This window comes from Uloborus diversus, chromosome 10 (assembly GCF_026930045.1).
Source record: "Uloborus diversus isolate 005 chromosome 10, Udiv.v.3.1, whole genome shotgun sequence".
Lineage (NCBI taxonomy): Eukaryota > Metazoa > Arthropoda > Arachnida > Araneae > Uloboridae > Uloborus > Uloborus diversus.
The window spans coordinates 129,071,039-129,097,707 of NC_072740.1; the positions used below are offsets into that span (position 1 = coordinate 129,071,039).

The 26,669-nt window shown below is 34.1% G+C and overlaps 1 protein-coding gene across 1 annotated transcript; it reads right to left on the reverse strand.

Moving 5' to 3' along the window:
* Window positions 1-8,151: 8,151 nt before the first annotated feature.
* On the reverse strand, window positions 8,152-26,341 carry LOC129231566 (uncharacterized). Its single transcript, XM_054865924.1, has 4 exons — window positions 25,483-26,341; window positions 11,974-12,062; window positions 11,827-11,890; window positions 8,152-8,350 (listed from the first exon to the last, which is right to left on the reverse strand). Exons 1-4 carry the CDS (start codon window positions 26,305-26,307, stop codon window positions 8,252-8,254), a joined length of 1,077 nt encoding a protein of 358 aa, XP_054721899.1. The 5' UTR covers window positions 26,308-26,341; the 3' UTR covers window positions 8,152-8,251.
* Between the last annotated feature and the right edge of the window lie 328 nt (window positions 26,342-26,669).

A 26,669-nucleotide genomic window follows, 5' to 3' on the forward strand; every position in this document is an offset into this window, starting at 1 on the left:
AACGGGTGAAGAACGTCGGGAGAGTAATCTCCTGGTAAGATCACCCAAGGCGTGAAGGCCGTTCCATTATGCTCAGCTAAGGTCTGCAGGCAAAGGAGCAAAGTCAGACTTCTACCCTTGGGTGCTCCGGGTACCTAGTACTAACAGAGGCTGCTCTCTACCTTCTTCATGATGTCGCCACCTATTGATAGTCATACAGCATCGTCTGTCGCGCTGGATAATCAGAGACGCGTTCGAGGTTTAGGAAGAGGGCCTCGTCCGAAAAATATATGTCTGTCTCCAAACATATTTCGCTCCCTTAAGATCTTACAATGCAATATCAACGGCATTAGCACTGCAGCCACGAAGATAAAGCTTGACCAACTCCTTGAATTGGCTGAGTCAAACGATGTACAAGTCATTGCTCTACAGGAAACGAAGCTGCGAGATTCCTCTAGGCTAAAGATCAAGGGATACAGCATCTTTCGTACAGACAGAGGCTCTGGTGGTGCTGGAGGGGGCCTAGCCTTCCTCATTAGAAACATCCAGTATCAAAGTACTGAATTTCCACAGTTACACAACAACAAACTGGAAATCCAGGGCATTTCTGTCCCTTGGAGGGGTAAAAATTTTAAAGTATTCAATTCATACCATCCCCCTGACTCTTCAAATTTGCCTGACTGCTTACTCCACTGGTCTGATAATAATACTACTTTCCTGGGTGACCTGAATGCTAAACACCCCAACTGGGGTTGCTCAAATAGTAATCCAAGAGGAAATGAACTCCTTAACCTTATGGATGACAGAGGTTTTATGATCCTCAATGATGGTTCTCCCACGCATTCGTCCCACAGCTACAACACCAGTGAAGCTCTGGACATCACCATTGTCAGTCCAGATATTCACCACCACTGCAGATGGACTGTTTTAAGCAGTATAGGAAGCGATCACAATCCTTTCCTTATTGAAGTGGGCATAAAACAAAAGGCACTTACATATAAAAGGAAACACTGGAATTTTAGAAAAGCGGATTGGAAGAAGTACGAAGGTCTCACAACTCTGGAGTGGAAAATACTCCCGTATCTGATAACAACAATGAAAATTGGACCAACTTTGTAAAATTAGTAATTAATGCAGCAAAGCAATCGGTTCCTCGGGGTAAAGTCTCAAAGTACACCCCATTTTTCGCTCACAATCATGTTACTCTGAAATCCCTTTTGGAAAAGAGAGAAGAATTGTCAAATATATTTTCTGTCAATAAATACAGAACCTAACAGGGTTGAATTAAATAAAGTCAATGCACAGATTAAACGCAAGTATGCCCTTTTCAAGAGGCAGAAATGAAGCGAATTGTGTGTTACTCTTGACTCTAGAACCCCCGACTCCAAACTGTGGAAGCTAGTAAAGAGTATTGACAAATGTCAACCTCAATCTGAGAAATGCAATACCACTCTGGCCCAAGATGGAAGCATTCCCCATAATGATAAAGAAGCAGCCGACATACTGGGTTTACATTACAAGAAAATCAGTAAACTGTCCTTCACGCCTCAAGACAGGACCATAGAACGCAGAGCAAGAAACCTAACTCATGGTCACCGTACCATTAAGGCAGGGAATTCCTTATTCTGCGCTGCCTTCTCTCTGCAAGAATTAGAAAATGCAATTAAAGACTTGAATCTTTCTAAATCTTCTGGCCCTGATGGCATTTATGGACAGATGATTTCACATCTTGGTGAGCTGGCTGGACAGAGACTGCTTGACATTATTAATAACTCCTGGAGCAAAGGAAGACTCCCCAGGAACTGGAAAAAGGCAACCATTATACCTATAAGGAAACCTGACAAAAATGCAACCTCACCTGATGCTTATAGACCTATTGCCTTAACTAGTATACCTTGTAAAGTTATGGAGAAGATGATTCTTACTAGACTTATCTTTCATCTCGCTTCCAAAAATCTTTTACCAAAAGAACAATTTGCATATCGGAAAGGCCACAGCACTACTGATCAGGTTTTGTATTCATGCCAAAGGATCAGGGATGCTCAAAACAACAAGCCAACCAATCGCACCGCTGCTGTATTTTTGGATCTCTCTAAAGCTTTTGATAGAGTCTGGTGGAACCGTCTAATAATTAAACTTCGCATGATAAATTTGGAATAGAAGGCAGAGCACTCTCTTGGATAGCAGATTTTTTAAGGGATAGACTGATTCGTGTTAAATATAATGGAGTTCTATCCAGTTGCTACAGAATGCATCAAGGTGTCCCTCAGGGATCCGTCCTTAGCCCAACCTTGTTCTCATTGTACTTGGCCGGGATTGAAAAGATAATATCTGATGGAGGGTGTGAAGTTGGAATGTTCGCTGATGACATTGTCCTGTGGTGCTCTGGCCCCGATGTCAGTCTTATAGAATCAACTCTAAATTCAACGTTATTGATGTGAAGAACTTTGCAGATGACTTCAAACTGGTTTTTAAAGATTCAAAGTCATATTCGGGATTCTTTACTACTAATAAACATCTTTACTCGTATCGCCCCCAGATTCTCTTTAATAACCAACTTCTCTCATATGTCAAACACCCTAAGTACCTGGGTTTCGTTTTGGATCCAGAGATCACGTGCAATGGGCACTTACTACATTTGGTCAACAAGAGTCGCAAGAGACTGAACATCCTTAAGTACATCTGTGGAAGAAATTGGGGTGCTGATGCAAAAACACTCAGGGCAACGTATATTGCTCTTATTAGACCTATCCTAGAGTATGGGTCCCCAGTATACTTCAGCGCCTCTTTAACGAATCTCTCGAAATTAGAGAGGGTTCAGTTATGTGCAGCTCGTATCATAACAGGTTTGAAAAGCAGCTGCCCGAACGACATTGTACTCTATGAGGCAAATCTTCCACCACTTGGTCTTGAAAGAAACTCAAACTTGGTTAAATATTTTAACAAATTACGCAGCTATGGAAACCATAATAGAACATCAGAATATTTGTGTAATTGGATAAATAATCAAAGATTAAAGAAATATAGCCCATTTAGTTTGGCTGATAATATGAAGATAATTTCTAAATCAGTAGAGCAGTCCTCTCTAAGACCTTGTGTAAGCCCGATTGTGGGCCTACCCGGAGTTCACTTCCATACTGAACTTATGTCCGTCACTAACAAAAAACACAGATGCTCCAGATTATTTAAGACAGTTGGCTCTAGAAGTTATAGCTGGCATCCCGAGTGATGCCATTTTGATTTACACAGATGGCAGTAAAGATGAATTGAATAACACTGGGAGTGGTGTCTTTATCGAAAGTCTTTCTGTTCAGCTTTCCAGACGCAACCCGGATAACTATTCGGTATTCAGAAGTGAATTAATCGCCATAAATGAAGGATTAAATACCATCCTTCACGGCACTAAATATGGTGACATTTGGATCCTTACTGATAGTCGGAGCTCGATTCAATACCTACAGAACTGGAGCAGTGTGTGCGACCTTGTGGGTATTCAGATTATCACCCATATCAAAAATCTAACCAAGGGAAGGGAAGTCCACTTTCAGTGCATTCCGTCTCATGTAAACATCCATGGCAATGAAGCCGCAAACATCTTGGCTAAAAGAGGTTGTTCAGAGTTGCCCAACAAGGACTTCACATTAACTTATAAGGAAATTTTCTCTATGAAGAAACAAGGAGACAGGCAAGTCTGGATCACCCCTCCCGCCCATCCCTGGTACTGCAGGAAGACCCCGGGAGGCTCGTTAGATTTCGAGGGTGACAGACATGATCAAACGGCCGTCTAGAGACTCATAAGTGGTTATCTGAAGAACATGATTTTCGACTCTGGGTGTAAGATCTTCTCTTTGTGCAGAAAATGCAATCTGAAACCGGCATCCCCCGACCACATCCTTGATTGTTTGGGGTTCACTCTGGCAGATGTCTGTGCTAGCCCACTACTGGTGCCTGACTTCGCTAGGGTTCATGGCATCATGAATCTGATCTAGCTGCCGCTGGATCAATGAAGCATTGTAAACAACAACAACACTATTTAGGAAGAGCTTCCTTGCCAGTGAGCCATAGCCACCTTAGGCTCATTTTAGCAGCCTGCACATTGCAGCAAAACATTTTAGTACTCTGGACTTTTAATCTCGTTTTATTTATTTTTATTTTTTTAGCTAATGGGGGCACCGCGGTACCCCTGGTTACCCCCGTGCGCAAGCCACTTGTTAATGTGCGAAAGGACAATAGTTATTGCGAACAACGCTGTGCTTCATCCACATGAATTCACATTTCCCTTAATTCCCCCCGGGCTTCGCTTCACGTTTTTAAAATTAAAAGCGATATCCCAATAATTTTATTGCGAAACTTTAATTTGTCTAAATCCATGCAATAGAGACTAAAATAAACTAAACTGAAATCATGAGGAATACTATGATTGCGAGTATTGTTCTTACAGCATGATCAGTAGATCAATTGGCTCATATTCCTTGCATCCTCATAGTCCCTGCATATTTGCTTTTCCAATTTAAGTGCTAGCAATTTCGAATGAAAATTTCTTATGCCATCACCATCATCAAATCTGAAGTTAAAACGCACAGCTTGACGATACGTATAGTACAACCGTGCATATGAGAAGATTGTACTGTTCAGTGGTCTTCTTGATCAGGAAATGAGGAAATCATTTTTTTTTTCAAATCTCATAAAAACCAAACAAAAAATGTTGCTCATTATTAAACTTTAAATTAAAAAGTTATAGCATAATATTTTTTGAGACAGATAGTTTTTTTAATCCCGAATAAGGTTAGGACGGGCCACTAGTAAGTTAATAAATTAAAGTAGGTGGAATCAGATGAACCTTTTTAAAAAGATAGATATAAGTAAGGTCTTTAAAAATATACATTGGTCCTGAAAAATAAAAATATTTTTTTAATAGTGAGCATTAAGAAGCGTCATTCCCTCAATAGTAAGGGAATGACGAATTCATTAAAATTTGATTCTTGCAATTGCCCCGAACTGAATTTGAATTTGTTCGTACACAAATATTCTCAAGCAAAGAAGTAATGATTATTCAGTTTTCACTCATGATTTTATTTTGTTTTAGTGTAAAAACAGGCGTGAGGGAATGACGAATGTCACTCACATTGATTTCAAGAACAAATTTCCAGCAACTTTAAGACGCAAATAAGCTGCAATATTTTCCCAGGTTCCCAGCTATACATTACTAATAGATTCCAAGAACAAATTTCCAGCAACTTAAAGACGCAAATGTGCTGCAATATTTTCTTGGGTTCCCAGCTGCACATTACTAGACATTTTGTGAAAAAAAAAAAACTACTTCATTGCAATTCAGGGAAGGAAATTGACTGTTGTGAGGGAATGACATAGGAGAAGGTTGCCGTCAATGAACCACATAACAGTTTTCGATTTTTTTAGAAAAGAAATCCAACTCAAATTTCACGTTAATTATAGGAACAATTTCTCAGTATGTTTCTCTTTTAATAATAATATTTACTTTCATGAAAAATATACACAATAAAGAAAGAAAATTAAAAATATATATTTTAGCATGTGGTCCATTCATGGCTACCGGTTGCTATGGATGGACCATCGAGTTACCATCGATGGACCACATTCTCAAATTAAAAAATCGATGCGTAATTTGACAAATTTTTATACCAGGTGATCAATAAACACTACAAATAACAATAAATTATAGAAAAGTAGATTTATTTCCTAAAATGTTTTATTTTCAAATAAGAGGAACATAAAAAAAGAAAAAAAAAACAGCACTCACACATTACACAGCTGTTGTCATCAAACCTCGTTCACCACTTGATATTTTCCCAACCTGTGCAACACTGTTCTTAGCTAATATCTTTTCAACCTCTTTTGAACTGTTGAGAATTTTGTTAAATCAATTTTGAAATTTTTCGTTTGATGCAAGATTATACTTGCTCTCTAAAATGTCAGAGAACATTTTTAACTATTTTTATTACTGAAACCAGAAGTCTCAAACTACCAGAGACTATAGTACTAACAGACTTTTTGTCTTAATTAAAATCTGTGGGACATGTTATTTTTCTCAGCCTCTTGAAAGGCCAATTCCCCAGTTTTTCAGAAGTAATTCCAAAACCTTCTTCTCTAGTTTCAAAATATGATTCACTAATATTCCTATTTCGGAGGGCTAAAATTTTAATAAGTGACTCAGGTAACAACAAACCAGTTTTTATCTTCCATGCAACTGTTTAAAGTTGCTTTCAGGACTCTTTATTGTCGGTAGACTTCGTTAAGGTCCATACCACCATTTCTGTAAGTTACTGTTGCACGTTACATGCTCTCACTTGTGCACTGGCCATATTTTACTAATTTTTGCATTTTTTGGAACAGCAAAGTTTTGAAACTATTATTTTGTTTTAAATTTTTAATCAATTTTATAAGAAAATGTGCCTTGAAATTATAATAAAGTATAAGAGTTTTCATGAACTACTGAGATTATTTTTTTTTTCATTGTCATGCTTATTTTAAAACAATTGAGCAAATTTCAAAGGTCATTAAGCTGAAATTACAACAATATTTGAGATTTTCCATGAATAAAACACCTTGTCAGGTGGTCTATTCATAGAAACACCTAGTGGTCCAATGATAGCAAATGCGTCATTTTGAATATTCTTATAAGATGTTACTGCTGTGACGAATCATGATGAAACATGAAGTATGGAGAATTTTACTTGAAAAGGCACTCTTTAAAGTCAATGTTCACGTTTGGATGACCAGTCATATTCAAAGCATGTTACAACTAAATGAAAATCTCAATAATTAGTAAGATAATAGTAGAAATCTTTTCTGACCAATTAACAATATGATTAAATAATTTTAGCTACTTGACGACTCTGCAGTAGACTGTTTTCTGACAAAGGAAAGTACTAAAACTGATTACCGTCTGCACAAACTTCGGTACGGGAAATATCTTCGCGGTCTAGTCATGGAACTGGTTCATTGACGGCAACTTTCCCCTAATCTGCTAGGGACAAATTTAAAATTATTGCCTAAACTTACTTTTAATGAAAATTTATTTTTAAGTTTTTTTTTTTTTTTACTTCTAAGGACAAGTGAGAGAATGACATATTTTGGTACTTTTAAGCTCATATAAAACATAGTAGTTAAAATAAAGTAGAGAAATTTTACTTCATTTATCTTTTTAAACTCTATTCTGAAACGTATTTGAACCCGTAAAAATACGTATGAGTGACAATAACGAAGACATGAAAATTACCCTTTCTGTGAAAATTACACTAATATAGTTTCTTCATGAATAAGAACGAGTTTATGCAGAATTTTTTATTCCACTTTAGTCACATTTAAAAGATATCAGTTCTTTCAATTAACTGGATAATTTTGAACAAACTTGAAGTTTCAATTATTTTGGACTCTACTAATGGAAGTAAAGCAGTTTTTATGGCTTCAATTTCGAAAATTTTCAGGGGGGGGGGAGCAGTGAATCTCCTTCTTACAGAGTAAGATCTTCGAAATTTGCTACAATTTAGTTTTTGGAATTTCAATTTAAAAAAGTTGCCTGTGGAGGGCCTCTGAACCTCTCATCCCATCAGAGTTACCAAAGATCGTATCCCTTAAAACTGCCTTTTTGCCTTTTTAAAGCTACAAGTTCAAAAAAAAAAAAAAAAAAAATTCCACTGGAGTGTCCCACTCCTGCCTAATTCTCATCAACATCACCTAAAATAGAAAAGAAGTACGAAAACTGTACTTCTATGCAAATTAAGCTCCTTCAATTGGGACGTAGCAACCACATGATGCTGTTGGTTACATTTAGGTTTGAAATACTCAAACCAATTGATAATAGCAATTGTTTGGTAGCGCTATGCAGAGAGTTATAAGCAAAAGTATATTTTGACTACTGGAACAACTGTTGTAACCTAGATGTAACTTTAGACTTTACCATATTTTCAGATGGTTAAAGTCTCTCTATAGGCTAGGGTATGTACACATTGCTCAGTTCAATCACCTGAAGAATTTTTTTGATTTTCTTCTTAAATATCTCACGTTTCTGACACTTTGTCAATTTGATTTTACAGCATTAAGGAAACTTTTCAACTCAGCAAAATGAACAACATGTTGAAAATTCATAAGTATAAAAAGTAAATAACAAAATCAATATTAGACCAATTGACTTTTTGAAATTTCAGCCCATAGTCATATAAAATAGAGCTGGACCTTTATTTAAACAAAATATATAAGCTGATACAATAAGTATAAATGAATATTATAATTTTTAACAAAATATATCCCCCAAAGCATCAGTCATTCTTGCAAACATAAATTCAATAGCCATGTCTCGTACAGTTTCAAGAGGCACAAGATCAGGATACTCCTGTATAAAAAATAGTATAATTGAAAATATTGTTTACTTTTGTAAGAATACGCAAAAAATAAATAAATAAAATCATCAATTTTCAGGGGTCGGAGTAGTGATTTCAAAAGTTTTAGGACACAATTTTGAAAAAAGTTTAGGACATTTTCAGGACAACAAAAATCGACTTTTTTAAAAACTTACATGTAATTTATAAGCTTAATTTTCTTGGTGGATGATAAAACGTTTCAAAAATACAACACAAAATGGATTCAATCTTTTATTCTTCAACACAGTTTATGAAGTAGAAGTACGATAAATGTATGTCAAATTGCATCTTTACTTGCCTTGTTGTTGTTTCATCAAGGTGAATTACAAAGAATGATGAAAAATATCCTTAATAAGGAGGAATTTAAAGTAAGGTTCACAAGTCCAAATTTTATTATGTACTTAACTTTTAGCAGATTAGTTGATTCTTTTTGCTGTCTTAGAATCGTCAATATCCCTGTAAATTACAAATAAATCATTTAAAGTTGCAAATGAATGCATAAGAAAACCTCCTCTTTCATAATTTCATCTTGGAGTGAATTTGGAACAAAAGCTTTGGATTGCTTCATCATAATAAATTCGTTTTTCAGTAGACGAAGAACAAGGAATGAAAAAAACCAGCATGATTTTTCAAGCTACTTGTCAATCTCTTATGTCTCACCGCATCAGCATGAGACGTGAAAGTCCTTGTTTATCAACATTGGAAAGATAATGTACAAACCAAACAAAATGCCCTAAATTAATTTTTTTCTGCATGGCACCATGTGCTGACCTTGCATTCAATTCCTCTTTTTTCAAACACAAGGAAGAGAGTTTTGTTTCCCGTGGCATTGTTGTAAAACAATATACTATTTACATTTTTAAAGCACAGGGTATGTGACGTCTCAATACCGCTCTGTTTTCAATTAAAAATTTTTTTTTTAATTAAGCTAAATTCTTGTAATTTCCCTTTGAATGTCTTTGAACTTTTGTTAGCTCGGAAAAAATATTTTTGAATTTTTAATTGAAATATATCTTTTCTGAGGATATTTTACTACGGCCTTAAGATTTTCAAGAAAATTCATATGCTACAGCAATAATTTACTACTCGTAATAAAACCGAATCTATTATTTATTAATGATTTTATTTGACTATTTAATATACAGGGTGATTATAATTAAAGTTCCAATTTCAAAACGCTGTAAAAATAAAACCACTAGTCAGAATGATCTCAAATTTGAACAGAATATTATCGAAGAAGGGGGGAAACGTATGGCAGAAGAAAAATAAATAGTTGGAATTTTTAGCAATAGATGGCTCTGCAAGTGTCAGAATATATAAATCAAAACACCTGTCATGCGCACGACTCATTGAAGTTGTTGTAAAAACGCCTAATACACGTTTTTTTTCCTCATTTCGCATCTGAGAAGTTCACTATGACTGTCTCAATGAAAGACCTGGCTGTCCCGATCACCTGATCTTAACCCGTGTGACATTTGAATATGGGGATATCTGAAAGCTGTTGTGTTCAGTGCTCCGATTGTAAACTTCGCTGAGCTGAAGGCATGCATCGCGCAACACACCCGGAAACACTTCAATCAGTCGTAGAACATGCTGTTTCTCGATTTCAACTTGTTACAGAAAACGGGGGTACATCATACTGAACATCTTTTGCGCCAGTCTCACGAAAATTAAAGACCAATTTGATTTTTACTGCTGCTTTTTATGCGGTTTTCGGCCTCAGGACAATTAAAAACCGATTTTTCCCATCCAATGTGATATGACCTTGCCGTGTTGGATGGGCTTAGTTAACTAACAGTATCACACCTGTACCCTCGTGCACGCTAAGTAGTATGGTGTTTTAACGTATAGTTTACACCTTAGGTAATATTTTATGATTTATTTGTCATTTGTAGTCGACCATTATTAAATTATGATGCTTACAGCGCCATCTGTTGCTAAAAATTTTAACTATTTATTTTCTTCTGCCATCAAGTTCCTCCCTTCTTCGATAATATCCCGTTGAAGTTTGACGTCATTCTGACCAGTGGTTTTATTTTTACAGCGTTTTGAAAATGGAACTTTAATTATAATCACCCTGTATATGGAACATTTTAATACTAGACAATTGATTATATCACATTATGGGAAAATTTTGACAGCACTTTAACTATTAGTATATAGCACCATGTTTCTGGGAATAATTCAGCCCTCATTACCCCTAGGACAGTTATTACGTAACTTTTGCGAACATTTTACACAACTCTCAACCTCATATAGAATTTTGCATATCCTCTGCATAATGCAGATAAGATATATTAATTTATCTGTGATTCTAACGTTAAGAGCCATGTCTACTACTACTGTTGAAAATTCTAACACTGAAGGGGAGGTAAGGTCTCACAGACTGATCCTAAAGAATGCACTGAAATTTAAACTAGATGCACTTGCCAAAGGATACTGATAAGCAAAGGAGGTGTTTAAGGTCACAAAACGAAAAGCTATTGGGAAAAACCATTCAAATGGACTAAAAATGAAATAGGAGTGGTGGGATGAACTTTTAAGCGGTCTGTGACATTGCACCTCCCCTCTTACGGGTTAAACAGATGCAGCTATGTAATGTTTACAATTTCTTTTCCAGCTTATAGTTACGGTTAATTTATTGAAATCGACCTTAATCAACTCTATTACTTTTATTGAACACACCTTTATATGTTAAAAGTAAAATATGTGCCTATAGGCTTTCAATAAATTTCACAGATGAATTTTGTCTCTTTTTATTTAAAGAATTTCTCTCATATACATTTAAAAGACAGTAAATATCTTGTAAATAGATGCACTTACAAAAAAAATAATTCACACAAAAAATTTACACACTTTATCAAGTAAAATCTGTTTACCGCTTTGTTTTAGATATGCTTGATTTAAATTTAAATAAAAGGGGGTGATCTATTTACCCCTTAGTATGGCGTAAGTGGGATACCCATCTGCTTTTTTTAAAAAAATACAATGGTTATCCAGAACTTTAGTTCATTAATAATGTCCAAGATAAAATAAGGCAATAAGTTTAAATTTTTTTTTGTTTCAAAACTTTTGCATAAGGTTTAAAACGAATTGTTCTCAAAAGGGGTCCTACTTACCCCAACAAACCTTTTATAAATAAAAAAGAGGAGGAAGAAGACCTTCATACATCCAAATTTAATGCAGTGAAGATGATTTTTAATTTTTTCTTTAATATTTGCTTAGGGGAGGTGAAACATTCCCCAGGGCAGGCAGTGTCTCCCCTAGGCTACCCATGACTACAGCCTTGGTCGGTACTCTGTAGTTAAAAACCCAATTCATTACTGAAGGAGAAAGAGATGGTTCAAGCCTTGTTGAATCACAAGAAGGCTTCCATTATAATAATATAAGCCTGCAAGAAATAGAGGGTTCTCATAAACAAACAAGAGACGAAACAATCCATAGTTACCTGAAGAACAGCAAAAATGTCAACAACATCTTCATCATTACTGCTTGAGCTCTGAGCAGCTGAGCTAAGAAAAAGAAACACAACATTTCTAAGTGAATAGTCAACTGAGATGCTATTAAAAAATTTAAGAAGGAAATAGAAATTTACCCTTCGGAAGAGGTGAGGATCCTATGTTTTTCCAATAATTCTTCTTGTTTCTCAATAATCATATCTCTAAATGTCTTATGAATATAAACCTGAAAGATAAAAAGGTTAAAAGTTACCTTTGTTGTCATACTTTAAAAACGGATTTAAAGGATAGGGCAGTTGAAGTTACATGCATTACAAACAGGGCTGGCAAGTTTCTGTCAGGGTGATTAAAACCACTGGTAGAAACCGGTTAAAACCGGCATTGCAAAAACCACTTTCTGCCACATTTTCGGCAGAAACGGGCAAAAACTCTCAAAATGACAAAAAAAAAAAAAAAAAACTATTGACAGACAGTAGAAAATGCATGGAAAAAATAATTAATTGTTAACCAAAGCACAGTTTAATTTACAATATTATCACAATTCAGAATCAAATGTTACATTGTTTGGACCCTTCAGTTGCTTCATGGAAAAGGTGGTTCCAAAAATCTAAATAGTTTCTCAATTTAATATGCACGAATGAGAAACTTTAGAATATTCTTGCAACAAAAGAGCTAGCAGGCAAGCATCAAGGAACAAGCAATATTCATAAAACATTCAAATTGTATATATTTTTTTAAACTGGTCCATCTTGTAGTAACTAGGGTAGTGGTAAAAATTCGACTGGAAAAATGAGTTTCAAGAAGTGGGGTAATTTGTTTTGCAAAGCTGTGATATTAGGTACAAAATCTAGATTAATATTGGCAAGTAAAATTTGACTTTCTTCTGGAAGCACATGATAATTTCAATCACAAGAAATTTAGATGAAGCTTATTTGCGAGCAAATTACAAACAGTCGAGTAAATTACAAACAGTAATGCCAGTTTAATTTTGTATATCACTCCTCTATCCTAAGAACCCATAGGATTTTCGTCTTTTGTTAGATAAATCTAAATATTACGAGCATCAGCAATTGAAAAGTTCCCTTTCTGAACTAAATCAAGGGCACTAGCATAACATTTTATTTTTTATTTTTGAAATGAAGTTAAATTTTTTTGTTTACCTAAACAAATATTATTTAGTAATTACTTTAGTTTTTTAAGACGATTTTAAGTTTTTGCCAGTTTCTGCCAGTTTTAACCAGTTTCTGCCACCGGCACGGCAAAACTAGTTTCTGCCGGCAGAAAGCCAACCCTGATTACAAAAAGCTTTAGGATATGCATTTTAAAATCAATTTTAGATGCTCAAAACATATTCAGTCAAACCTTGGTATTTCAAACCCCTTGATATCGCAAAAAAAAAAATCCCCTTCATTTTCTAAAAAATGCTCCTCTTATTTCCCATAGTTATCTTGAAATTTATTATTCAAAACCCTTGATTTATCGAAATTGTCACACAGAAGCAGGCTTCAACTGTCGTTTTTGAGTGGCAATTTTTGTAGTATAACCAGTTCTGCAGACATTTGCTTGTAGTTTTTCATCCTTTTACTTGAAAGTTTTAAGAGTAGGGGACTGTGGCAAGATAGTAGGGGAGTATGAGGGGGGTGCTGCAGTCTATTTTATCTCAGTGCTTTCCCCAGAGTTTTGATTCTTTGTTCTTTTCTTCGGAACATGTTCAAGCAAAAAGTTTTTTAATGTGCAATTGGTTTACGATTAAATTAGAACTTTTAAGTAGCTGGATCAAAAAATAAAGTTGAGATTGCTGTTCATTTCAGGGGTGGGTTCAGGGTAGAGATTAGTTTGTGCTCATTTTTGAAAGCCCGAGCCCGAAAACTTCTAAACTGAGCCCGGGAGATATTGTCTCGTGCCGAAATCCGAGCCTGCGCAGGGATGTGCCAGCTGGGCCAATTGAGCCAAACTGTGCCAATCCTCGATCATGCGCAAAACTGCTCCAAAAGGTCGCTAAATGGATTTTTTGAGCCAAAATCGAACTTGCGTAAAAAGTGCGATTTTGCGTGTAATGTTAGTTTCTTCAACATATTTGGCAGTTTTTGCAGATTATCATCAAAATTGTGCATTTGAAGCTTGTTTTTACGATTTTTCTTGAGTTAGTTCCGATTTTTTGCGCATTTCAAAATCCGATTGCATCCGCTTTTGAAAAACTCGATCGTTTTAATCAATTAAATAGATTCTGTTCCTTTGACTTGAAAAATTTTGTATTGACCATTATTTTCAACCATTCTTTTCAACCATTGTTTTTAGAAGAGGAGGACTGGTAAGTTCGTCTTCTTTGCCATATCCACTCGAAAATGTCAATGCAGTTGCCTTCAAATTGATTCAAGCGAATGCCATCTGTTAAAAATAATATTGCTCACCAGTTTTTAATCCTGGGTTTCTTAAGATTTTAGGATTGAAAATTGATCTCTGATTTTAGTTGGAGACACTTAAGATGGCAAAAATTGGGGAATTCTAATGCTCAGGTAATGAATATGCAGACATTTCAAGTTTCTCAGATTCATGCATTTTTTCATATTCTTAGCCTGTCTTAAAATTTTTATTTGTTTATTTATTTCCTCACATTTTTCATATTTTTTCACACATATTTTAAAATTCCTTTTTTCCTTCTGAAAATCATTTTTTTCATTGTAATTTCCTTATTAATTTTGTGATTAAATATCAAACAGTTAAAAATGAAAGGTTTCAATACTGCCTTTGCTTGATCTTCAGATTTGTTGATCAAGTATTTCAGTATATAACATATAGGCCTATATATATAAGATCAAATGCAAGTAAGTAAAACTTGCAAAAAATAAAATCATACCAAAAAAAAAAAAAGAAAGAAAGAAAAACAAAAAGATTATTTAATAGTTCTTTAAACTCACTTGTAACATGCTGAGGTAAAGTTTTTAATTTAACTACTATTTTTCCTTTCTTTTATTTTTATGAAGCAAACAATTTTTTCAAAAATAAGTATCAAAGCACTATAATTTAAAGTGCACTAAAGCAGTGATGGTACTTTGCTTAATAAGCAAAGTAATTGTGTGAACTAAATTTAAATCAGAAGTGTAAGAAAAAAGTAGAGCAGGACAGGACTAGTCCTTTGAGGAAAATAGTTTAAGAATTTCTTCTATGAAGTTCTATAGAAACTGCTATAGAATTTGAGCATAAGGTTTCTATAGATAATAAATTCTATAAAATTATATAGAATTTGGTCAGAAAACTTCCCTTACTGTAGAATTTCGTAAAAAGTTGAGAATTTGTTCATTTTGTTTGCAATTATAGTTTTCATTAGTGTTTATATAATACTTCTAGTTTGGAAAGGCTAAAAAGCCCTAATTAATTAGGAAGTTTAATCCCTAAAATTAAATAGTTTAATTCCTAATTAATCTATTTAATTTTAAGAATAATTATTTTAACAATTAATTATTTGTTAAGGTCATATTTTTTATTACAATGGCAGATTGTAGTATGGTCTTTAATAATAATGCTGTTGCATTTTGTCATAGTTCGAAGAAAAAAATCAAACTTAATTAAATAATTAAAAAATATACTCATAAAGATAAAAATTATTTATTATTTACAATGTTTGAGTTATTTTAAAGTAATAATAAAACTTCTAAACATTGAAATTAATTCTAAGTGTGTGAGAAATCTTATAACTTCTTGTCATTGTTTAGTAAATAAAATAATCAAAATTTCACGATGCAATCTCCGTATTTTGTCACGAGAGCTTGCTAGCAATATTTCTCTCAATCTCTTTTGGGCATGCGCCAGTCTGTTTTCACTTTTCTGCCCTGAACTCAATCGTCCATTTTGCACGTGCGATCATCAAAGCGTTGCGCTGAAAATGACCGAACCTTGCCAAATTCGTAAGAAAGTATGTATTATTTTTGTGCTGTTTTGTTATATTTTTATTGTTATATTAAGCCAATTGAGAATGAAAAAAAATTATGAGTAGTAGTTATAAAACAAAACTTGAATTTTAAATCCAGAATGAACTTCATTTTGCATTGGAAATAGCATTTGATTTTACTAAATAAATAAAGCTCATGATGGAGTAATGATATTAATTTACTAGTGATTTTTGCATTATTAATTTATATGTAAGTAACAATAACCGAAAGTTTGGACGTGTTAACATTGTCTTTTATACTGATAGGGGCTTTAATATTTAATTAGCACTCCCAAATGGTACCACTGTCTAGTTTTATGAAGTGTATTTATCTAACAATAATGTGTAATCAATGTAATAAATTGCTACACCTAATATTTTTAGGCATAATTTGGTTTTGTCAAACGTATATTAATTATGTAAAGCATTGTCATCAGGGACCGATTTACACACTTGGGTGCCCCGGGGCACTGACAAATATGGTGCCCCCCCCCCCCCCCCAAAAAAAAATATGAAGGTAATTTTTAGATATTATTTTGACAGAAAGAAAATTCTAAAATAAATTCCTGATTTTCATGTAAGAAATTTTTTTACAGTCACAGATGGAGAAACTATGATGGTTAAGGTAAATCATAATGTGCTTTCTGCGTTCCTTTGTTTTCTTGTAGTAAATTCTTCTATAATGACCTTATAACCAAGTTTTGCGGTCAAACTCCCTTCTATTGATAATAGAGCTAATGAAGATAATTTACTATCAGAAATGAGAGTACGCAAAGGACACTTAGTTCTCTTCAATAGCGAAAATGATCGTTCTCCACTACAATTGGAGATTGGCTTTCAGGGCTGCATCTACATTGGCAAATTTACCAAGTTCATGGATTTTTTTTTTAACTTTTCGGTCATCAAACTTTCTTTTCCGATGATTGAACTAATATGAATAAATTCATCAGGAAAAAAATTCCCCCAAATCACAGGAGTAAGATTTTTAAAGATCTTTTGCACTTTCTCGAATATTTTGCTTGTCGCAATCAAACAAGCAAGAAAATTTCTTTAATATGCCATCATAGGCTGACATTCTGAATTTTAGTATTTTAATCAAATTATCACAGATTACATAAAAACAGGAAACCTTTAAATTTTGCTTAGAGTCTAATATGACTTCTTCATATTGTCCATCATAAAACTGTTTTGGAGTTTTTTTCTGTCTTTTTGCTCAAAAAAAAAAAAAAAAGATGACAGAAGTTTGGTGCCTCCTTTCCTTTGGTGCCCCGGGCCCAGACCCCGAATGCCATGCCGTAAATCAGTCCCTGATTGTCATTGTGTTTTATGAGGCTCTTAATAGGATCTAGAGGCTGTATAGGAAGATCTATAGAGGCTCTATAAGAAATACCTGTACAGAGTTTTATAGAATTATGGCCCAATTTTTGATAGGACATTTCTATAGGCAGCATTAGAAATTACTGCTGGTCCACTGGTCCCAGACCAGTGAAACCTGCCTTAGACCACCATAAAAAAACAATTGGTGGTCCCTGGGACCACCAACTGCTGTCTATTTTTGATCACACTGTGCTAGAAAAAATTCAAAAGTATTTGCCTAGCCAATGTTTAGCTATTTATTAGTTAAACCGTTATTTCACATCATTTAATTTCTTTTTTCTTACTCAAAAGTTTTATATAATTTTAAATCACATTTACATTTTGCTCAATATTTATCACACTTGAGGGGGGGGGGATAATGTCCTGAAATGAAGTAAAAATGATCAAATTAAATTCAAATTTTTGGTTGCCTTTTTTTAAGGGTTGTTTAATGAAATCTGTTTTTGGACTGTATACTTGGCAGATTTAAATGTTGCCAAACAAAAATTTTAAATGTTGAAACATTCAGGTATATTAAAAAAATCTCATCAGTAGAAGAATGTGCCTATCTGTTTTGCATTGCCATTAAATATTAAGTTTTCGCACTGTTATTTAACATTATATGCTTACCACTTTTAACAGTTAAGTGTTTTATTTAATGTTTAATCAAAGAGCTAAAAATGAAACAGTTATATTTAAAATAATTTAATAAATGTAATCCTCATAAAGTGTATTTTTGGAACAAACATATTTAGTGTTTAATTTAAGGCGGATCAGTGATGTTGTTTGAGGACCAGTACATATTCATGTTGACTGGTCCGAGGGACCAGTAGGATTTTTTACTGATTTCTAACGCTGATGATAAGGAGTCTATTAAAATAACTCTATAGAATTCTATAGAACTAATTTTATAGAAACCAATAGAATTTTTCACCATAGAATTCTATAGAAAACTGCCTATAGAAAATTGGGTCATAATTCTATAAGACTCTATATAGGTATTTCTGTTTTTTTTATAGAATTCTATAGACCATTTTCATAAGGGTAGGTGTTGGTCCCCATGGGCTGTCGTGCCACTGGGTTTGAAAAAAAACACACCTTTTAAATAAATAAAACCCCAGCAAAATATGTTATACCCTTTCTAAGATAAAGAACTTGAAAGGTTTTGTCGAAAATCGCAAGTAAGAAATGATGCCAGGGTTACCAACTTTGGCAATTTGTATTTCGGCCCAGGAATATTTTTTCTGGCAAAACCAAAATCTACCCGGATCTTACTTTTTTTTTTAAAAATCAGTTTTAACGTAGGTTACATTCAAAAAATTCCAAGACCATCAAGGTCTTGGAATTGGTTGAATTGACATGGATTCTACCTTTTGTAAAATAACATGCATGCAAAATTTTTCTAACATTAAGTTAGAAAAGAAAATATTAAAGCAGGTTATGTTCATTCTTTTTTGAACAAATTTAAACAATTAATTCAAAATGTTACTTTAATTCCAAAAATAAAGACTTGCATTCTTGAAAGATGCAACAGGAGTTGCCAGAAAAGTTCACTTTTTTTTAAAACAAATTAATCAACTTTTACCTTGATAATCATCTTAAAATTTTACTTTAATCCCAAAAAATTCAGGTACAGTCTTAAAAGATGCAAATGAACACCTTAAATATAAACTTCAAAAATTATAGGTAGTGGGAAAGAGGGGAACGTATGAACAATTTTTTTTTATTTCTTTATTTTTCAAAAAATATATAAAATTTTTAATGCAAAAATTTCCCCAAAATGGAATGGACTTTTCTTAAAATTTCAGATGAACAGGCCTTGAACACATACGAACATGATTTAAAAAAATGCAGCAGAAGTATCATGTTTCAAAGAAAAACTATGTTTATACTAGAGTGCTTTGAATGATCAGAGTGAAGACAAGTAGTCCCCCCACTGGGAAGAACCTTTTTCCGCTTTGGATTCGGATAGTGTTGGCAAGCTTTTTGGCTTCAGTAACATTGCTGCAACTATGCTCCGCTACAGAAGCATTTGATTTTCGGTTGTTTAGGAATTAGTTTTGTCCTGTAAAATGGGTTTCAGCCCATAATACTTTTCTCAAATGAAATAATTATCTGGGAAAAAAATACATCTTGTTTCTATTTTGTAAAAAAAAGAAGTACATGTTAGTTATAATGGAAAATATTTAAAGTTTATTCTCTCAAGCTGCATACTGTTCATGGTTCCTTATAAAGAAAACTGAAACTGGAGCACATTTTTATTCGTTTATACGCAGAAACCATAAAAAAGCAGAACAAAATGTGAAGCTTAAGAACAATAAATATTATTCACAGTATGAATGCTCAAAACTAAATAATTTTAAAATTAATTGAATTCATTCATATCCATAGTGTGGGATGAATGCTTAAAAAGGTATAACTTCAACTGAACGTTTTTCAGAATGTTTTGAAAAAAACTCAAGAAATTAGTATCTTTTCACGAGGTTTAAAATATTATTCAACCACCATTTCAAATTTCATTCGATCAAAAGTGTTTCTTTCGAACAAATAGTTTCGACAAAAGTGAAAAATTCAATTTTATGCAAATTTGCAGTTTCCTTGTTCTAGCATTCAGCTGACGATAGACTTTCATTTAGTACTAATTTCTTCAAAGATAAATGTTTTTTTTTTCCAAAAAATACGTTTTGATAACCATGAGAAGAGAACTGTTTATTTTGTTAAGAATTGTCTGCATTTCTGCAGTGAAACTGTCACTGATTTATCTATCAAGAATTCTGAATTCAAGCTTTTTAATACAGTAACTTTCAGTTATTTAACTCGTATTTCCGTAAAAGTTGTACATAGCAGAAATTAATTGAACTTATTTATATGTATGTATCGTAAAAGGGAATTAAGTGATAAAAACAAAGTTAGCCAAGAAACGAGTTTGAAATTTTTCTTTTCTAGTAATTTTCATTACTAGATTAGATTGTCATTAATGAGCTTATAAAATGAAAAATTTTTCGTTGAAATCTTCATACATAAATCTTTTTTATACTTCTAAATTGAGCATAAAAAGTTGAGTAAGATGGTGTAAAAGTCTCGATTTTGTGAAAAGGGGGGGGGGGACGTGACTTAGTGCCCTGCCTCCCAGCTATAGATATATTATGTTTCCTAATTTGCTTCAAGATTAACTTTTTTTTTATTGCACGTTACGATAAGCACTGGAAGTTCATTATTAATTTTGTGAATTTTCTCTCTTCGTTGCTTATAAATTTCAATTCGTTTTTCTTAGAAATCTTGTACATGCATTTGTTTTTGATGATGTTCAGCAAAGTGAAGCGGATAAGGAAAAGTGAAAACAACTTTCTTCTACTTCTGTGCAAAAATTTCGACATATCAAGGGTTTCGAAAAAATACATTTCGAGATAACTATGGAAAATACATAGGAGTTTTATAGAACATGCTGAGAAAAATTTTTCTTTCGAGACATCAAGGATTTCGAGATATCAAGGATTTCGAGATAAGGAGGTTCGAGATATCAAGGTTTTACTGTAATTTGTTAATTTAAGCATTTTAAATACTTTCTAGTAATATTTCTTACTGTACAAAAACTTTCTAGTTTCTGGTATTTTTGAATCATATATTTGCGATGTTTTTTGTTGTGGTTTTATGTTGTTTTTATATATATAGTGTTCTGAAGTGCTTTGATCATGTTTTTTTATCTGAATTTTTGCTATTGACGCAGCCAGAAAATTTTTCTGGGAGGGGTTTTCAAAATCGAAAATTGTTGCTTTCTTTCCTATTTATTTACAATGCGTAATTATTCAATATCAGAGAATTTCTACAGATTAGTAACTACTCATTCACCCCAAAGCAGAATACTGCTAAATTTGCGACGTACGTCGCAGAACAGGTGCCTGAGCTGCAGAACAATTCTGTTCAAGTGTGAGAGGAAAACTGACAATTTTTCTGCAGAAATGCTGCAAATTTCAGTGAAATTTCTGCAGAAAATCTGCAGAAACTGCGGTGCAGAAAATCTGCAGAAACAGCGGTGCCGAAAATCTGCAACAACTGCAATGCCGAAAATCTGCAGAAACTACGGCCCAGAAAATCTGTAGAAACAGCAGATTTTCTACAAATATCTTCCAACTCAAGATAGACTTTTGCAGAAATTATGCAGATTTCTTATAAAACTAGAAGAAAATCTAAAATTCTCGCAAATTACGATAATTTGGCGGAAAGCTCGCCATGTTGAATTCAATAAGTATTTTGTAGGACTTTCTCAATCGATCTTATAAAATTTTGTATCTTTGCTCTTTCTGTGCATTTTAGAAAGCATATTAACTATTTTCGGAGAATCTCAATCGAGTCAGGTTTGACACCTTTTTAAAGTTTTTTTTTTTTTTTTTTTTGATTTTATAGTTTTGGAACAAATCTGATATACCCCCCTCTTGGCGACTTTTTCCTGTTGGCGCCAAAAAAGCGTCGCCAAGAAAACTATGTATGACGTCATATGTCATACATCGTTCTTAGCGATGCTTTTTTAGCGCCAACAGGAAAAATTCAAATTATGTCATTAATTATTTAATGAAATTAATGCATTAATTTTTTTCCGTTGTTTCTCCGGGATACGAGCCCTCGGTCTCATAGTACTTTCGTAATGAGACCTCGGCTCGCCGGCCCTGCCTCGGTCTCATTACGAAAGTACTATGAGACCTCGGGCTCGCCAGGACCTCGCTGCCGCTCGGTCCGTTATCCCTCCGACTTTTAATATACATCACAGTCGGATATAAGTCACAGATCTCCTCCGTTCAGTATACAATAAAGTCACAGATTTTATGTGAAATTAACACCATTTTTGTGCTACAAAAATGCCAACCAGACCAAAATACAAACTACCAGAAACACACTAAAAACACAATAATTCAAAATATGTTCACTTACCTAACCTCTTTATTTTCAATTAGTTTAAATATAAAAAATCTATTTAGGACTCCGGTACGTCCAAACGTTGGACGACCTGACGAAAAAGAAAAAGAAGATTCATTCAAAAATTTCAATTGATACATTTGGACAACATCACAAACCGAACTCATAATTAAAATAGAAAATTCAACTAAATTAACATTAAAAAACAACAAGAAAAAGAATACTCTAAAATAAAGTTTGAATTGAAACTTTATTTTAGAGTATTCAACTTAAAATCTCCCTAAGAGCGAAACATATGAGCACCTACCTCCTAAAACACATACACGTGCAAAAACAGACTTAGAGAAACTACTTTCCAGCGTTCAAGTTGCAAAACCAGGGTTGCCAAGTTATCGCCTTATTGGCGATTTTCGTATCGAGCGAAAAATTAAAATCTCGCCAAGAGGGGGGCATATCAGAGGAGAGCCATAGTTTTCATGATCAACTAATTTTCCAAATTCAGTCCTTTTTAGTTAGTCATTTGGTTGAAACCTGTGATGTTTCCGTAAATATCCAATTTCCACAGAAATAAATAGCAACAGTCCAGTTAAAAAAAAAAAAACTCCCACGTGAAACGATTTTGATTTTTGACACCCAATTTGTGGGAAATGTCACATTTTTTCGCGTACAATTCTTGAAGTACTGGCAGAACAATTTTGGTCAAATGATTTTACGTTGCAGAACATCGTAAAGTATTCTGCTTTGGGGTTCATTCAAAGTAACTGCGTAAAAACAATTAATAATTCGTATTGATATCACTATGAAACGAAGAAAGTGGGAAAAGGCACAGAATAATTATAATTAGTTTTTCTTTAATCTTATATTCATTTTTTGTGTGTTTTTTGCGAGATCATTTAAAACCTCCTCTTCAAATAATTCATGTCTTTATGAACATCAAATGTTAGCTAATAATGGGTTCGATGAGAATTAGTTAAGAGCCTCAGAAAATCTGGTGCGCGCATGCGGTAGGCTTCCTCTCTCTAGATTTTATAGATTTCTCTAAAAAGGATTTGTGCAGTGATGGAAGTGCTGAGGGACCATGATATCCTGTAGAGCTTTACTGACGCCATTTTAGCAATCTTATACCAGTCGTGGGGTGCTCCCATCATGAAATACAAGTTTTATATTAAAGAATTGAAAAGTAATTTGTGACTCCTTCCCGATCATTAAAAGCTGTAAGATATTTTGTTGAAACCTAATCCGCTAGGAAAAACTCAAATATAGTCGGACCTCCATATATCGAAGTAGCAAATTGCCGGAAAAAAAATTCGATAAATAGAAATTTTGATATATAGAAACAATCTTATTTTATCCTAAAAATCTCCTAAAACATTAAAATTAAAGCTAATTTTTGTGCATGAAACCTAATTTCTAATTTATACAAGCATTGGACTAAAGGAAAGTTAATAATTTTAAAAAAATAACAGAAATTACATTTTCGCGCCTCCATACATCTTCATTCGTCGGCAATTCAACTTGATCCGCAACATTAGGGGATTTTCGTTTTGACAAATTGAGAGGAAAGTAAAAAATTAATCTACTTAACTTGACTGATTTTTACTGCAGCTAAAACGACTAGGAACGATAATCAACAGACAAAAGGGATGACTTGAAACTGATTTTACAATGTTACTGGTTACAACTGAGATATTTGAAATAAACTTGAGGGAATCTAGAAAGAAACAACGACCTATCTACACACCCCTCAACCCCAGATTCCTTATGAGTTTCGTAGCAACCTTTAGTGAACATAATTTTCTCCCCTAATCTTTATTTTTCATGAGACAAACAGTGACTAAACATGAGACTAAAGAGAAAAAAAATCTACGAATGTCTCGAAAAAAAATCGTTATATAGAGATTTTGGCTCTCCTCTGATATGCCCCCCTCTTGGCGAGATTTTAATTTTTCGCTCGATACGAAAATCGCCAATAAGGCGATAACTTGGCAACCCTGGTTTTGCAACTTGAACGCTGGAAAGTAGTTTCTCTAAGTCTGTTTTTGCACGTGTATGTGTTTTAGGAGGTAGGTGCTCATATGTTTCGCTCTTAGGGAGATTTTAAGTTGAATACTCTAAAATAAAGTTTCAATTCAAACTTTATTTTAGAGTATTCTTTTTCTTGTTGTTTTTTAATGTTAATTTAGTTGAATTTTCTATTTTAATTATGAGTTCGGTTTGTGATGTTGTCCAAATGTATCAATTGAAATTTTTGAATGAATCTTCTTTTTCTTTTTCGTCAGGTCGTCCAACGTTTGGACGTACCGGAGTCCTAAATAGATTTTTTATATTTAAACTAATTGAAAATAAAGAGGTTAGGTAAGTGAACATATTTTGAATTATTGTGTTTTTAGTGTGTTTCTGGTAGTTTGTATTTTGGTCTGGTTGGCATTTTTGTAGCACAAAAATGGTGTTAATTTCACATAAAATCTGTGACTTTATTGTATACTGAACGGAGGAGATCTGTGACTTATATCCGACTGTGATGTATATTAAAAGTCGGAGGGATAACGGACCGAGCGGCAGCGAGGTCCTGGCGAGCCCGAGGTCTCATAGTACTTTCGTAATGAGACCGAGGCAGGGCCGGCGAGCCGAGGTCTCATTACGAAAGTACTATGAGACCGAGGGCTCGTATCCCGGAGAAACAACGAAAAAAAATTAATGCATTAATTTCATTAAATAATTAATGACATAATTTGAATTTTTCCTGTTGGCGCTAAAAAAGCATCGCTAAGAACGATGTATGACATATGACGTCATACATAGTTTTCTTGGCGACGCTTTTTTGGCGCCAACAGGAAAAAGTCCCCAAGAGGGGGGTATATCAGATTTGTTCCGAGATTTTTTCGATATATAGAAACAATTTTTCTATGTAATGAACATAGAAATTTGCTGGGATTTCGATATGTAGAAAATTTCGGTATGTGGAAGTTCGATATATGGAGGTTTGACTGTACTTTGCTTTTTTCCCTTGATTTTAACGGGGGAAATGAATGTGCTTGTGTTCTGGGAGGGTTTTAACCCCAAAACCCCTCCTGTGGCTGCGCCACTGTATTGGCGCTAAAACAGCATCGTTAAGAACTATTTATGACATACGTCATACATCGTTTTCTTGGCGCCAACAGGAAAAAGGCGCCAAGAGTGGGGAACATGACATTAGTTCCATATAACTGTTTCTTCAAGGCATTTTCAAAGAAAATATACTTTCAAAATCAGTCAAAGTTACTAGAGTCAAACTCATAGGCAAATTTAAAAATTGGAGCAACAGTCAATTTTTTAAAAATAACTTGGTCCTATTTTGGACTTATTTGCCTTTTTTCTCTCTACAGATGCCCATGCTTTGCAAGAAATGACCCCTGTGTAAGGCATGTTTCAAAAAAGCTCTGAGGAACGAGGCGAAATCAAAACTACTTACCTCTGTTGCACAATTTATGTCATCCAAAACTTCCTCATTGATGTGTTCCTCATCAAAATCATCCTGTAAAACTTCAGCAACGACTTCTGCTGCTGAGGGCACTCCCAGTGCAATAAAGAAAGGAATGGCATCAATTTCTGCATCATCAAGAGAAGCATCATCATCCACACTATTCGAGTCAGTGTCACTGTTTTGCATTTCTTCTCTTTTACGCTTTTTGCTTTGGCTAAGGTTTGAATCTTTTAACTGATTAGAGGCACAAGACAGCGCATTAAATCGGTTTATCAAACACTCATCCATTTTACCAGCCTTTTTAGCATTATCAGGAAGTTCAGCTGAACAAGGATCACAAGAACTTATCACACTCTGATCACAGGAATCAGTATCAATTTTAGGAAATTTTTGATCAGATACACCTCCACTTGAGTCTTCTAGTTTAGAGTTCTTAAAAACTTGAAGGTTACTACCTTGGGATGAACTTTGGTTTTCACTTGCTGTAAATTCTGCATGGTTCTCACTCAAATGGTCAGATTCAGCGGAACGAACATGGAGAACATGAGGTGATTGAAGTGATTTCCTGGCATAGGGCGGATAAGTTCCGTCCGATTGTTTTGGAGAAACAGATTCGACATTGTAAACAAAAGATGCATCTGAATCAGACACCGCACAAGATTTAAGACACAAATTTTCAGAAGGATTACTTACAAAATTAGATTCTTTACGCAACTCATTAGAAACACTGAGAGCATAATTACTGGCATTTTCTTCCGTAATCATGGAATTATCATCAGTTTCCACAACATTCAAATTCAAAGATTGCTCCATTTTGATCCGACAACTTAATAAGAGAACACATGCGTACTTGCACTGCACTGACGATACCGTTAAACCCAGACTTGTCTCTTGCTGCGTGACGTCATGTCAGTGGTCATATCGTAGGTCCAAAGTGTTGGCGACTAAAATTATACGGCTTGTCAATTGGCGCAATTTCAGGAAAGGTAAACAAACATGGCCGCCGATCAATTTGCGAAAGGTTTAAAATCGTACTTGCATCATTAAAAACTTTTGCGATGTTTTGATCGATAAAATGAGATCGTCAGAAAATGAAAATGTTTTAAGCCTGAAGATTTTCAATCGCATTTGAGCATTTTTTGATTAAGAACTTTTTTTGATATTTGAACACATAC